General features: G+C 37.8%; 1 protein-coding gene across 2 annotated transcripts in view; it reads right to left on the bottom strand.

Annotated features, from left to right (window-relative positions):
- The window catches only part of LOC135221433 (phenoloxidase-activating factor 2-like), a 20,551-nt gene extending 9,561 nt beyond the window's left edge, over positions 1 to 10,990 (bottom strand). The window contains exons 1-4 of one of the 2 annotated variants that reach the window (XM_064259202.1): positions 10,557 to 10,990; positions 2,145 to 2,272; positions 1,656 to 1,759; positions 1,028 to 1,210 (exon numbers count right to left, since the gene is read on the bottom strand). In XM_064259202.1, the coding sequence (XP_064115272.1) occupies positions 1,028 to 1,210; positions 1,656 to 1,759; positions 2,145 to 2,272; positions 10,557 to 10,558 (417 nt within the window). In that variant the 5' untranslated portion in view covers positions 10,559 to 10,990. Of the gene's footprint in view, positions 1 to 1,027; positions 1,211 to 1,655; positions 1,760 to 2,144; positions 2,273 to 7,114; positions 7,264 to 10,556 lie in introns of those variants that run through there. The other variant, XM_064259203.1, reaches the window with a different exon arrangement.
- Between the last annotated feature and the right edge of the window lie 3,501 nt (positions 10,991 to 14,491).

The raw sequence follows: 14,491 nt of genomic DNA, 5'->3' as shown, positions 1-14,491 counted from the left end.
TATTACAATCCAACAGTGTTAAGAAAGAACTTAAGAATATTCTTTGTGTACCACTTCGTCCTGATTTCATTCCTGCTGTGCCAATTTTAATAACTATTGATATTAACTTAGAATTTAAATGTAATAATATTTTGAGAAATACACTAATTAAGAGTAGCCCGCCCAATTCAAACAATAATGTATACAGTATTCCTTGCAAAGAATGTAATAAGATTTATATTGATCAAATATCAAAAGGACTAAAAGAGAGATGCTCTCAGGACAAATATGCCATTTCAAGAGGCTCAACAAATAATGGCATTGTGGATCATTGGCTTAAGAAATATCATGCTATTAACTGGGATAATTCCTCGATAATCTACAGGATCAACGATCACCTCAAAAGGAATCTGTTGGACTCCATTTTCATGGAAGCCACGTCAACAAGGAATGTAAATCTCCATCCTGGATTATACCTTGATCCTCTTTCCTCGTCGCTTTTGCTTAAAGAACTAGCTGCCCAGATTAACAAACTGTCTACTTCTCTTCTATTCAGTGTGAACTTGAAAAATGTAGAATAAACTATGAAAGTACTTGTTTAAAGGCCTGGTTATCACTCACCTTCCTACGTGGAATTTGTGATATTTTAAAGCACGTATTCCTTCATGCTACACTGATATATATGAGATGTATACACGTATATAATTTATATAAAAATATAAAAAAATATAACGTGTATATGTAATATCATATATAATATATATAACTTATATATCTATATATGTGTGTGTAGATGTATATATGTGTATATATACATACTATATATATTTGTACATACATACATACTATACATATATATATATATATATATATATATATATATATATATAATATATATATATATATATATATATATATATATATATATAAATATATATATGTATATATATATATAATAAATATTATATATATAATATATATGTATATATATATATAGCATTGGTATGTGTTCGGTAACAGCTTAGGGATAATACATGCGGCCACTCACCTCAGCAGGGTTTGCTTGTCGGTATGGAAGTGGGCTAGGGATGCCGCAGCCTCTTGTCCCGACAGAACTTGGTGGGAAGTTAGAATCGGGCACATCACCCGGGCTAGGAACTTTTGGACTACCTTCAGACCCAGGAGGGCAACACATTTTCTGCCCAGAATCTGCACATGTGCTCCCAGCGTTCTATTCGGGGTGAAAAGGGTAGTGGGGTACTGAAACTGTGAGTGAGAACAATGGCACTGGTATAATAGATAGAATACTGTTTTTTTATTTTTTAAAGGGGGATATTATTTCAGTTCAATAACGAGAATATCACTTTAGATTTGCCTCCGGCAATTTGCGTATTTATATACGTTCCTGTTTCGTACAGTTAATTACATCTGCATTTGTGCCAAGACACTTGGAACTTTTTTAAAACATCTAAGAACATTATAAAAATAGTAGCGTTACTGTTTGAAAATAAAGTATTTGCGTCTGAAAAACAGTAAACTTTCTAATGCCACTAAACTTATTCAACAAACAATGTTTTCTTTCGCTTCTTTCCAACTGATAAAATTTGACTGTAACTCAGCACCCGTGCAACATAAAGTATAATTTATATCTAGCAATACGAAGAAATATTACTTACACTACTCGAAACCTTAAGTAGTACAGATAATGGTACACTCGGACACGCCTGGTTGACCGGTAGACAGAAGCAATTAGAAGGTAAGTTTGAATTGCCAGGCCTTCCTGAAAACGGCAGAAGACAGAGTGATATGAACAGAGTATTGCGATTCATGTTATTCTTCTGATCATAGAGCGCATCTGCACACCAAAGTCGATTGAACTTACTCGATAGAAAATTAATATGCTGTCACTGAGGGCTACAAAATTTCTCATGTTTTAAGGTAATTTTATTTCTTTTCGGTTGTCTTCGTCGCACGTCTCCACGACAATGTTCTGGATGAAAGAAATCAAATTACGAGGAAGAATTGTCCACTTGTGCTCAGGGCTGTGTATACTGTCATAATCATTCTTCTACTTGCGCTTAAACACAATCATATTGCAAAAATAACGTCATATATTATCCAAAGGAGAGGAAAGAAGTCACTGACTGACTTATCGAAAACCTTACCCAACTGCAGTCCAGCTATGAAGGGTAATTTGTGTTCACTAACGATTTTTGTGGCTGAGGTTCCAAAGTTCCTTTGACAATGGACATCGCCAACAACCAGGCATAAAACCAATGCGAAAATCAACGACCTGTAAAGATAATTAGAGGTTAAGTAATTAACACGAGAGGTTTTCAGAAACTTAGGTTTTAAAATTGCATTTTTATCTGTTATAATACACATTTGAACATTGCGCACCAAGACTATACAACAAAATATCGCCTGAAGTGAAAACCATACAAGAAGAAAGCAAATTTACAAGACAACTAAAGACTCCTATTCTACAGGAGCTACGATGCTGACGAGAAAACACTAGAATATAATTATAAAACATATAAGAAGCAACTTATTTAGAAAACGTCCAAGGGCCCTCCAGAAAGGGACTCATCCCTGTGGATGGAGGGCTATACATAAAACCAAACAAAGTGAAAGTGAAACATAAAATGCACCACTGACTTGCATCGTGCACTAAGTAAATGATTATGATTGGATGTAATGTAAGTTGCCAAGCCTAGCGCTGGGACACTTCCGGCCACTCAGCGCTCAAGACAATGAAAAGAGGGGGTTGGAGTGGTTAGACATAAAAAAAAAGAGAGATCAAGACTATATACGAGACTAAGTACAAGCAACTAAAGGTGGGACTAGGAGAAAATTCCATGGACAGTTGCACTATGAATTAAGAGTTAGAAAGGACGTGATTTAAATAGCAAGGTTAGATAGACATTACCGTGTAAAGCCACGGCCAACTTTAGGTGCCCTTGGTACCCGCGAAATTTGACACTGACGATGAGGACTGTGATATAGCTTATCAAAGAACACCTCTGCCAGATGAGGAGAGAGATAATGTCCTAGGCCAGGGGTCCCCAACATTTTTGCATGAAAGGGCCACATTATTATTCCAAATACAGATGAGGGCCGCATATTAGAATTATCCTTGCTATCGGAGAAAGTTCACATTTATTTGTATATAATGTAGCTTTAGAGTTCAGTTTAGGCTTAGACTCATATGGTAGCTATTGCTAAATAGGCATTATTCCTATAAATGAAACATTTTTAATAGTAACATGTTTTATCGTACAGTTTGTACAAAGAATAATGAGTTATTGAAAATTCTGTTTATCTCATCTTTAACGGGAAACTTATTGCTGCATCTTATTTGCTAGCTTAGCAATATCTATTTCAACATATTATTATTGTTATTATTTTATTGAGAGAGAGAGAGAGAGAGAGAGAGAGGGCCATTATTCTTATATTGCATTGAGGGCCGCACTGGGCATCATTAAGGGCCGCAGGTTGGGGATCCCTGTCCTAGGCTGGATTATGAAAGTACCATCAAGTGGATATGAGGAATAAATAATAAGTAGAATCACAGTCTGCCTAAGTTCTCTAGGTCTGTTGCCTTTAACACAGAGTATATTGGCGTGCTCTCCTAGAAGTGCGCGAACACAAAATGCTGCATTTATTTCTGGATTATTATTATTATCATCTCTTGAAAATGGGCCACAGATATAGGGCCTGAAAGTACTCGAATGTTGAGTAAAATAAAATGTAAATACTTATAAGTAAACACGTTATACACAATAATTTTGTGGGTTTCTTTTTCAGTCTTAAGAAGAAAGCTATAAGATGAAACGTAACCACTTGGAACAAGCACATAGAGGACATGACTTGAAATTCAAGCTTTCAAAGAATGTTGGTTTCAACCTCCCACCGCAGACCCCACACTGAGGCAGTAACAGATCAGTGATTTTGCTCATGGTCCCATGGGGGAGACGCGAACCCGCAACTTCTGAGCGGCATACCTCGACAGTAACGACTCTAGCGACCATATCAGCGGGCCAGCTGAATTCAGGAAATATATATTTATTTACGAATTAATATCGAGTATATTGATTTAGTTTGCCCAAGAGTGTTCTTTTATTGCTGCTTTGATTCGAAAAAATATGCAATCTTAAACTGATTGTTTAGGCCTTATTAAACGTTTAAGTAACAGGAAGAACAAATACGTATTTAACAGTTCATTTATTTAGATATTCTGTTTTTAAAGTTTTAAATCAATTCTTTGATTCGTATGTAATCTGTGATTTGTCGCCTTGACCACTATCTCATGATTACTCGCATATTTCTGATATGATTTTATCTATTTTTCGCGCCTAAATATTTACGTTATTTCTCATCAGTAACATAAACCGGCGCTCTGCGTTTAGGAAATTTTACGATCAGTGCTCAAAGTGATTTCTTGGGGCACAAGTTTTGAGTTTTACTTGTTTTACTTCACATTCGCAACTGAGGTTCCTCAAGGCAGATTGCCAGGAGCAAAGTAATTTACACCAGACTACGAAGCATAAAAGATGTGCACGTTACTTTTCACCGAACCGTTATGTTTGATATTACATTGTGTTTTGTCACTTTTGTTTTTTTTTTTCATGTTTGGTTGTGGCATGATTGCATCGTGGTGCAGTTTATACCAGATGAAGCCGTTCATCTTGTAACGACAACTCATATAAAAGATGTTGACTAGGATTTCGGCTGCCTTAAGCAGGCCCTCCCATTCCGTGATTCGCTTGGAACAGGTAACGCTGCGCTTTATCAGAATAAATGTAGGGCAGTATTTGGAGTTATCTTTCCCTCTTGCTGCCCTTCATAAAGCGTGTTCTATACCGCCGAAGAAGAGGGCACCAACTGCTGGTTCGACTACGTGTCCTTAGAGAGACAGTCCTATTATGCCATCGACGTTTATTGAAACTGTCTCCATGACCGGTTGGCAGCCCCGGGATCCTTATCTCTTGGCCGAAAAGTACCTAAGTGGTGGTTATCTTCCCATCCAATAGATGTCATTAGGATTTAGTCCACCGTCGGGCAAATATCCTCCCTGGTCCCCATACATATATTTACTGTAGACCCGGAACTTCTGTTATGGCTTTTAAATGGCAGCACCGGCGGGTCCTGTGCGCACAATTTGTCCTGTAGAGAGCAAAGTAGAGCGCAAGCATTCAATCCTGAACGAGCGATCTTTCTCATCACCTTTGATGCAAAATTGTGTAAGGATCTTCTTCATAGCATGATTGATACTGATTATCGTGAATTTAACAGGAGTGGCATAGTACTATTTTGAAGCTCCATGTACAAATGCTCTAGTTTTAATGTCTTGTGACTCATCGTTGTTTATGATTGTTTAGGCCTTATTAAACGTTTAAGTAACAGGAAGAACAAATACGTATTTAACAGTTCATTTATTTAGATATTCTGTTTTTAAAGTTTTAAATCAATTCTTTGATTCGTATGTAATCTGTGATTTATCGCCTTGACCACTATCTCATGATTACTCGCATATTTCTGATATGATTTTATCTATTTTTCGCGCCTAAATATTTACGTTATTTCTCATCAGTAACATAAACCGGCGCTCTGCGTTTAGGAAATTTTACGATCAGTGCTCAAAGTGATTTCTTGGGGCACAAGTTTTGAGTTTTACTTGTTTTACTTCACATTCGCAACTGAGGTTCCTCAAGGCAGATTGCCAGGAGCAAAGTAATTTACACCAGACTACGAAGCATAAAAGATGTGCACGTTACTTTTCACCGAACCGTTATGTTTGATATTACATTGTGTTTTGTCACTTTTGTTTTTTTTTTTCATGTTTGGTTGTGGCATGATTGCATCGTGGTGCAGTTTATACCAGATGAAGCCGTTCATCTTGTAACGACAACTCATATAAAAGATGTGAACTAGGAGTTTCGGCTGCCTTAAGCAGGCCTCCCATTCCGTGATTCGCTTGGAACAGGTAACGCTGCGCTTTATCAGAATAAATGTAGGGCAGTATTTGGAGTTATCTTTCCCTCTTGCTGCCCTTCATAAAGCGTGTTCTATACCGCCGAAGAAGAGGGCACCAACTGCTGGTTCGACTACGTGTCCTTAGAGAGACAGTCCTATTATGCCATCGACGTTTATTGAAACTGTCTCCATGACCGGTTGGCAGCCCCGGGATCCTTATCTCTTGGCCGAAAGTACCTAAGTGGTGGTTATCTTCCCTCCAATGATAGTCATTAGGATTTAGTCCACCGTCGGCAAATATCCTCCCTGGTCCCCATACATATATTTACTGTAGACCCGGAACTTCTGTTATGGCTTTTAAATGGCAGCACCGGCGGGTCCTGTGCGCACAATTTGTCCTGTAGAGAGCAAAGTAGAGCGCAAGCATTCAATCCTGAACGAGCGATCTTTCTCATCACCTTTGATGCAAAATTGTGTAAGGATCTTCTTCATAGCATGATTGATACTGATTATCGTGAATTTAACAGGAGTGGCATAGTACTATTTTGAAGCTCCATGTACAAATGCTCTAGTTTTAATGTCTTGTGACTCATCGTTGTTTATGTACAGTTGTAACTAACTGTCTTTATGTTCATTCTCTCTCTCTCTCTCTCTCTCTCTCTCTCTTCTCTCTCTCTCTCTCTCTCAGGGCATTCAATTCAATGAAAGATTCAGTGAGAGATTCCTTTGCTATTGTCCTGTTCCGTATGAATTTTTCATATTTCGATGAATAAGGAGAAGAGAAATTAAATCATGTACCTACAACGGATTGTCACAGACAATTACCGAGAATATCAAAACATTGACCAAATGCGCTTTACCGTTGGCTCCTAATGCATCATCAGAGAACAACAATAAGATTTGTCAGGCGCGACCGAATTGTCAAACAAGCAGCGATTTCAGTAATAAAAGAACAATAGAGAAACGTATTTAATGACTTTTAACGTATCTTCAGTGACCTGTACCTATCAGGTTCCTCCTGGCTTGACTACACTACAGCATCAGACTGACTGGCATTATAAACGAGTTCTAAACGTTCATTGCGGATTAGAATCACGTGCCATCAATACTGATTGAAAGCATAAGTGTCTTTAAAAACATTAATATCCATTACACTTACATATAGCGTTGTATGACCAATCACTCGTGATGTGAGCCTGATGATGCTTGCAATATCTTCAGTGAAAGTTCTGAGAGAAAAGTCCCAACTGATTACATAATGAAGTTCTTGTCTGCTTTTTCTTTCGTTCACTTCCATCCCATCCTTACGTGTACACTCATCGCTCAGTCGGCTAACTGGCTTTATACCGCCCCGAGCAGGCTCGAACTCACTGTGAGCTATACGCATAGTAATATGAACAACAAAGAGGTCTTGAGTTCAGTTTGAGGAGACTTTTGCCCGGGCGACATATATGTAAGTACCTACACTTGTGGTGCTCAAGGCAATCCCCTTTCCTGTTTAGTATTCAGTCTGGCGGCGAGTGTTCGTCTCCCGGGAACGCCCCGAACATACCCGCTTGTTTATGTATTTGTTTAAGGGCAAATGCCATAATGCGTTTATTGTTTCCTCGGCTGCGCGACACAAAAAGAGCGCTTTTATGAGCACCATCATGACCCCCCTTCACATTGCCGTTTCGGTTAACGCATACTGCAAATTTAGGAGGCTGCTTACTACCAATCACTTCCAAATGACAAATATTTTCCTTTAATTTGCGAAAAGATGAGAAAGCATAACCTGGTGGCACGCAAATATATTAAGAAAAGTGATACGACTTCTTTGAAAATAAGGTCAGTGACTTATTAGAACCCAAGAAATAGAACAGAACAGAACAGGCACAAAGCTTTTGTTATTCAAATTATAACGAGTTCGTTCGTTACAACAGGAGACCAGTTGGTAGGTATTTCTTTAAAGCACATTTGTATATATGCAGTTTCTCTCTGTCTGTCTGTCTGCCTGTCTCTCTCTCTCTGTGTGTGTGTTTCACTGATATTTCACTGGATATACGTATATATATATATATATATATTATATATATAATATATATATATATATATATATATATATATGTGTGTGTGTGTGTGTGTGTGTGCGTGTGTGTGTGTGCATGTGTGTGTGTACGCATGCATGTGCGTGTGTGTGTTTGTGCCACATACACTTTTACATGCATTGAACAATTTCAACGAAGTTTGGTATACATATAAATTAGCATCAGGGAAAGAATACTGTAGGGGTAAGACATCACTGGCACCAAAGGCGGGGGTAGGGGTGGGGAGGTGTGTGGGAAAGTGGTGAAAATAAAAATAACTGAAAACAATAGATATTAGTGTCTAATCCATATTTTTTGAGGTCGCTAAGATGCATAGTGGCACTCCCGATGCCCTTCTAGTTCAGCTCCAATAGGGAGAGGGGTGGGAAGGGGTGACATTAAAACAACCGGAAACGACAGATATTAGTGTTTAATCCATAGTTTTCAAGGTTGCTGAGATGAATAATGACACTACTCCTGATGACATTTAAGTCCAAGTGCAGCCCCGAAAGGAAGGGGGATGAGAAGGGGTGGGAAGGGGGTGACATAAAAATAACCAAAAACAACAGATATTAGTGTCTAATCCTGAGATTTTGCGGGCACTGAGATGAATAGTGATGCTCCTGATGCCCTGTAATTCCTTCCGATAGGAAGAGGGGTGGGAAGGGGGTTATGTGTAAAAAAAAACAAAAATGGCAGATAATAGTATTCAATCCACAGTTTTTTATGTTGCTGAGATGAACAGTAACATTCCCAATGGTCTTCAAGTCCAAGTTCAGCTCCAATAGGGGGGTGGGGCATGAGAATGGGTGCAAAGAGAAAACATATATAACTGAAAATTACATATATTAGTGTCTAATCCAAAGCTAAAAATGACCAAAAACTGTAGATATTAGTGTCTAATCCAAAGCTTTTGAGGTCACTGAGATGAATAGTGACACTCCCAATGCTCTTTGAGTCCATGTTCAACCACAATAGGAAGGGGAGTTGAGAAGGGGTAAAAAATAAAATGTCAAAAATTATGTATATTAGTGTCTAATCCACAGTTTTTGAGATTGCTGGGATGAATGGAGATACTCCTGGTGCCCTTCAAGACTTGGTGAAATATAAAATTTCAAAAATTCTAGGCATGTAACTGAAGCAACTATCTTAACCCTCCCGGGATCTGATGACGCATAGCACTCCGATAAATTTTTTTCCGTAAGTGCACAGATGGCACGCTGGGCGTGTCATATGTAAGTTATTTTTGGGAAAAATTTATGAACAAAATTTGCCGATCATAGAAAATGTAGTTTACGCCACTGGGTCAACAGCTGATGAATCTCGAAGAAAACGCAAACCCGACACCACTAGCTTACTTAGCTATGAAACAAAACGTCAACATAAGTAGGTTGGAAAATCTGAAAATAGCATTCCGTAAAAAATTAGCATTTCTTAATCAATTAAAGCTCAATAGCAAACACATTTATAGCAAAATTAATGCTTCCACGTGAACGATCAAACATTTCTACACAAATTAGGTATAAAACAAACCCCCAAACCTAACTATTATATTTTTCATGATTATTTCCAAAAAATATCTATGATTTTTCTTTAAAATTTCACGTTCATCACATCGTTTTTATTATTTCTAAGCCTCGTAAAGATGTTCTGATTGCTTTAGGAAATAATTCAATCATTTGCCGACATAATAACACTAACCAGAAGCGTATATCAGTTATAGTTCGGACGTACCGAATTTTACCAAAAAAGTTTTTCATGCACCTTTTCTTTTCGGCCCAGAGGAAAAGTCGTGTACTTTACACCCTCATATTATCGGCCTGTGTGCAAGAGGGTTAACAGGAAAGGGAGAGAGTAAGAGTAAGAGAGAGAGTAAGTGGGAGACGAGGTGAGAGAGAGAGTAGAGGGGAGAGGAGAGAGAGTAAATTTTCTCGCACAGTACCGGGTTGGTCAGACAATATATATATACATACATATATATGTGTGTTTGTGTATACATATATACTTATGCATACATAGGCATACATATATATAGATATATATGTATGAATACATATGTTAGTACAGTATATATATAATATATAGATATATATATATATATATATATAAATATGTACATAATAATGTAAACTATCTTGATTTCTAAAATTGACGAACACCGCTTCATCAAGTCACAACCATGAAAACTTCTTAAGGGAAAACTCTAGGAAAAAAAATCGGCGAGGCAGGACATAGGAAGAATGAAGGGTTAGTTTCACCCTCGCTCGACTAATATCTCGTTAACGTGAACTTTTCGCCTGACAATCATGAATCTTCGATCGCAATGTTTTGAGAAACTAATAGAATCCATACACTCGCAGCGTCGGTTGTATACGCGAGTTTTGCACTGAGGGAGCGTCAAGACCTTGGAAGTTCTCGAATGAGTTTCAGTTCACTTAAAGTTCATTCCGACGACACAACGCGTAACGAGACATAACAGTCCTCTCGAAACTGATCGTCCTCCGTAACTCGATGTAATATAGAAATATAACTTACATCTTCCTGTCGACGCTTTTCTAATCCGTCGAACCCTTCTGATCGCGTCCTGCACAACAATCCTGTAGACACCTTAGCCTGAGAGACTTCAACTGGTACCTAGGAAGGTAGGAAAGACGAGACACCTTTCGGGATAATCTCCGTCTTACGCAACCTTCGTAATGGTTACCAGTTCGCAGTTTTTGGAGGCGCCTCTGTTTCTCATTTGTCTCCCACCGTAATCCTTCAGCCGCTCCTGTCAAAGTTGGACTGGAGATTGGCGTTCTGATAACGCCTAGGTTTCTTGTGAATCGATTGAATTTGTGCGCTGGAAATTACAGGTCTATTTGAGAGCTCATTAGGATGCAGTGAATATATACTACATCAGTTACTTTCAGCATCATAACCCAATGAATAATGTCTATAAAAAGAATGAATGGACTGTTTTTCTGAGTAGCCCGCAATCTCGACGTTACGGCACGATCTGCTGTCGAGTAGAAGCGTACGTAAACCTCTCTCTCTCTCTCTCTCTCTCTCTCTCTCTCTCTCTCTCTCTCTCTCTCTCTCTGTCCTCGTAGCGCAAGTGGAAACGCATTCAGCTCATAAACGTGATGACTAGCGCTCGTTCCCCGAACTAGTATAGGGGAAGAGGGAAGCTAAGGGTCAATTCCATATTAAAAATCCATTACGGCTTTCTTGACCTTAGCGATGAATTGGGTATCTATAATTTATAGTTGTTAATCAGATTTTGTAATGATATATGTATGTGTGTGTGTGTTGTGTGTATGTATGTATGTATGTAGTATATATATGTATATACATAGAGAGAGAGAAGGGGGGGGGGAGAAAGAAGACATCCATGAGCGTCCAGTGCTCTGTCAATAAATAAATATATATATGTATATATATATATATATATATATATATATATATATATATATATGTATACGCACGTATACATTCGTGCATATATATATATATATATATATATATATATATATATATATATATATTTGAATTTAACTGAAATACGTCAGCTATACATTTCCCGCACCCAGGATATGAATTAAAACAAATAGTCACTGTACCTTTTATGCACCATATATGGTCACAGCAATGGTGTTGCCATAATGTAACCCGAGTAACAGATTCAGCGTCAATAACAGGAGCATTTAAATACAATATTCTTCATCCTGGGTCTTATGATTATTATGTAGGAAGACTTGGCATCCAGGAACATTATAAAGTAGGAAAATTGTACTGAGGACTTTGACTACAGAAACCAGTTTCTACCGGAGCGATGGACACAACTATTTTCCTAGAGTGTTTTTAACGATGATCTCCGTTGGGGGATAGTCCCATCAGTGCACCTCATGCGGTACAAGGCAGGCATTTACTTAAGGTTCTTTGCAGCGTCCCTTCGGGCCCTAGCTGCAACACACCTCAATTCCTTTAATGTACTTCCAATCATTGTTTTTATTTTTCTTCCATCTTACATTCCAGCCTCTCCTGACAATTGATTCTTAGTGCAACTGCTTTGAAGTTTTCCTCCTGTTACTCCTTTAAAAACCTTTTTGATGCCAATTTCCGTTGCAGCGCTGAATGACCTCATAGGTCTCAGCGCTTGGCCTTTCACTTAAACTGTATATTCAATTCGATTCTTTTATTTCTGTCTAAAAGGAGGAATTTTCTAGGCTTCGACTGCAGTGGTTCTCAATCTGGTGGCCATGGTCCCCAAGGGGGCCATGGCAAGAATTTAGGGGGACCATGGTGGGCTGTTGCAACTTATACCTTTCTCAATAATGTTAGGAATCCAAATTGCGCTGGCTTTCTAAGGGCAACGTCGTGAATCGAGTGGTTGAACTTCGGGGGGAGGTTAAATTGTTCCTGGAAATGCAGGGGAAAGATGATTTGTTGAGTCACTTCAATGAGGTTTTGTGGGAGCCACGTCTTGCATATTTAGCAGATATATATTTGAGCAGCTAAATAGCTTGACTCTGAAGCTACAGGGCAAGAAAAGAAATGTTTTACCTGATGGACTGTCTTCGTGGACTTCTTGCCAACCTCCAGAATTGGCAAAGGAAAGTCGGTGCCGGGAATGTTGCCATGTTTAAAAATCTTTCAGCTGTCCTTGACGAGAATGAAGAAGATGGTCTGCTTGACCCATTATTTAAAACTGAAATCACTCAGCATCTGAGATCCTTGGAAAGTGAACTTAATATGTACTTCCCAGAATTCGAGGAGGAAGGAGAGAAGTTGGTAAGGAATCCATTCTCTGGCACTCTTGTGTTACTACCATTCCCAGTGATGTACAGGACAAGTCCCTTGATCTCAAACATGATTCTGCTGCCGAAGATCTCTATGAAGAAAAATCTCTGAATGTATTCTGGTGTTCGATGCATCAGTCATACCCAAGTCAGTGAGATTGCACTGCGACTACTCTTGCCTTTTTCAACTACCTATTTATGTGAGTCTGGTTTCTCCACCCTTCTATACATCAAGAATCAGAGCCGGATCGATTGGATGTGGACCCCGACATGAGATGTGCATTGTCAGTGACACAACCTCGGATTCGTCAGCTGACTGTAAAGAAACAATATCACCCTTCCCACTGATGTGTGATAAAACATATAGAGTTTAATTGAATTTTTTCCCAACTAAATTAAAATTTGCTATTGGCCTCTAGTCTTTTGTAGTCTAGTGATGTACGTTAAGCATATCACAGAAATCTATCAAATATAAGATAATTATGACTAAACTTCGTAATAAAGCAAGGGTGTTCTCTTCATCAACATTTTATTTATTTATTTATTTATTTTTAATTTTTTTTACCTTTTTTGGCGGGGTGGGATTTGGAAGAAAAATGAAGGGGAGCCACACAAATGTTGAGAGTTCATGAAGGGGGGGAATGGAGTGAAAAAGGTTTAGAAGCATTGAGTTAGTCCTTACTTAGACGTGACGCAAGAGGCCAGAAAATGTACATCATGCAAAGTTCTGGGAAAAGGAGAGGCTTCTCGATAGAATGCGGAACGGCTTCAGTTTGCAGATGATTCCCGGTTGACTGGAAATTGTCCACTGAAACTGCAGAAACTAGTAAAGGAGTTGTGAAAGTTCAGTTTCTCGTTATTTCATACTGAATGGTCCTTTACAGTATTTCGGGCCGCTAATCAAAAACATTGGTACAAAATTGCGGTATATATATATATTTATATATATAATATATATATATATATATATATATATATATATATATATATATATGAATAACTTGATCACGAAGTATATAAAACGTGATGCTATGTATAAATAAAGGTTTTTTTGCCACGAAGGAAAAAAATGGAAAAAAAAAGCGAGTTAGCCGAGTACTTTCGGTCCTATTCGGCTAACTCGCTTTTAATTTTTTTCCTTCGTGGCGAAAAAAACCTTTATTTATATATACACACATATATATATATATATATATATATATATATATATATATATATATATATATATATACACAGTAATGAGTGATACACTTTTTAATGTAGAAAAACAACAACAAATTTATTCGTAGATTATTTTTCATAAAATCATAATGATATAAAAAGTCTAACGTCCCTGTATTACTCTTGTGATCAGTTCTATCAGTCCGGAAAACCTGTACAACGAAATTCAGAACATTAGGAAAATCTATAGGAAACGGTTATCCACCTCGTACTTAAGATACCTGCTACAATAAAGCTGTGAAGGCTTCCTGTAATAAAATTAACATAGAACGCCTTTTGTTTGTCTAACAATTATGTAGGAGTAGAGGTAGACTAATAAAAAACCAAGATAATGAAAACATCAATGGATAGCAGATGGATGACGCATCGAAACTTACAAATGATTTTCAGAACAGGATTTAATCCAAAAATTAATTTGAGTGCTCTGGAAACTATGAAAATATGATATAGAGAGAAATTACAGATGAC

The sequence above is a fragment of the Macrobrachium nipponense genome, chromosome 2 (genome assembly GCF_015104395.2).
Source record: "Macrobrachium nipponense isolate FS-2020 chromosome 2, ASM1510439v2, whole genome shotgun sequence".
NCBI lineage: Eukaryota > Metazoa > Arthropoda > Malacostraca > Decapoda > Palaemonidae > Macrobrachium > Macrobrachium nipponense.
Note: the sequence above shows the minus strand (reverse complement) of the source record. Positions and strands in the feature narration are given on the sequence as shown.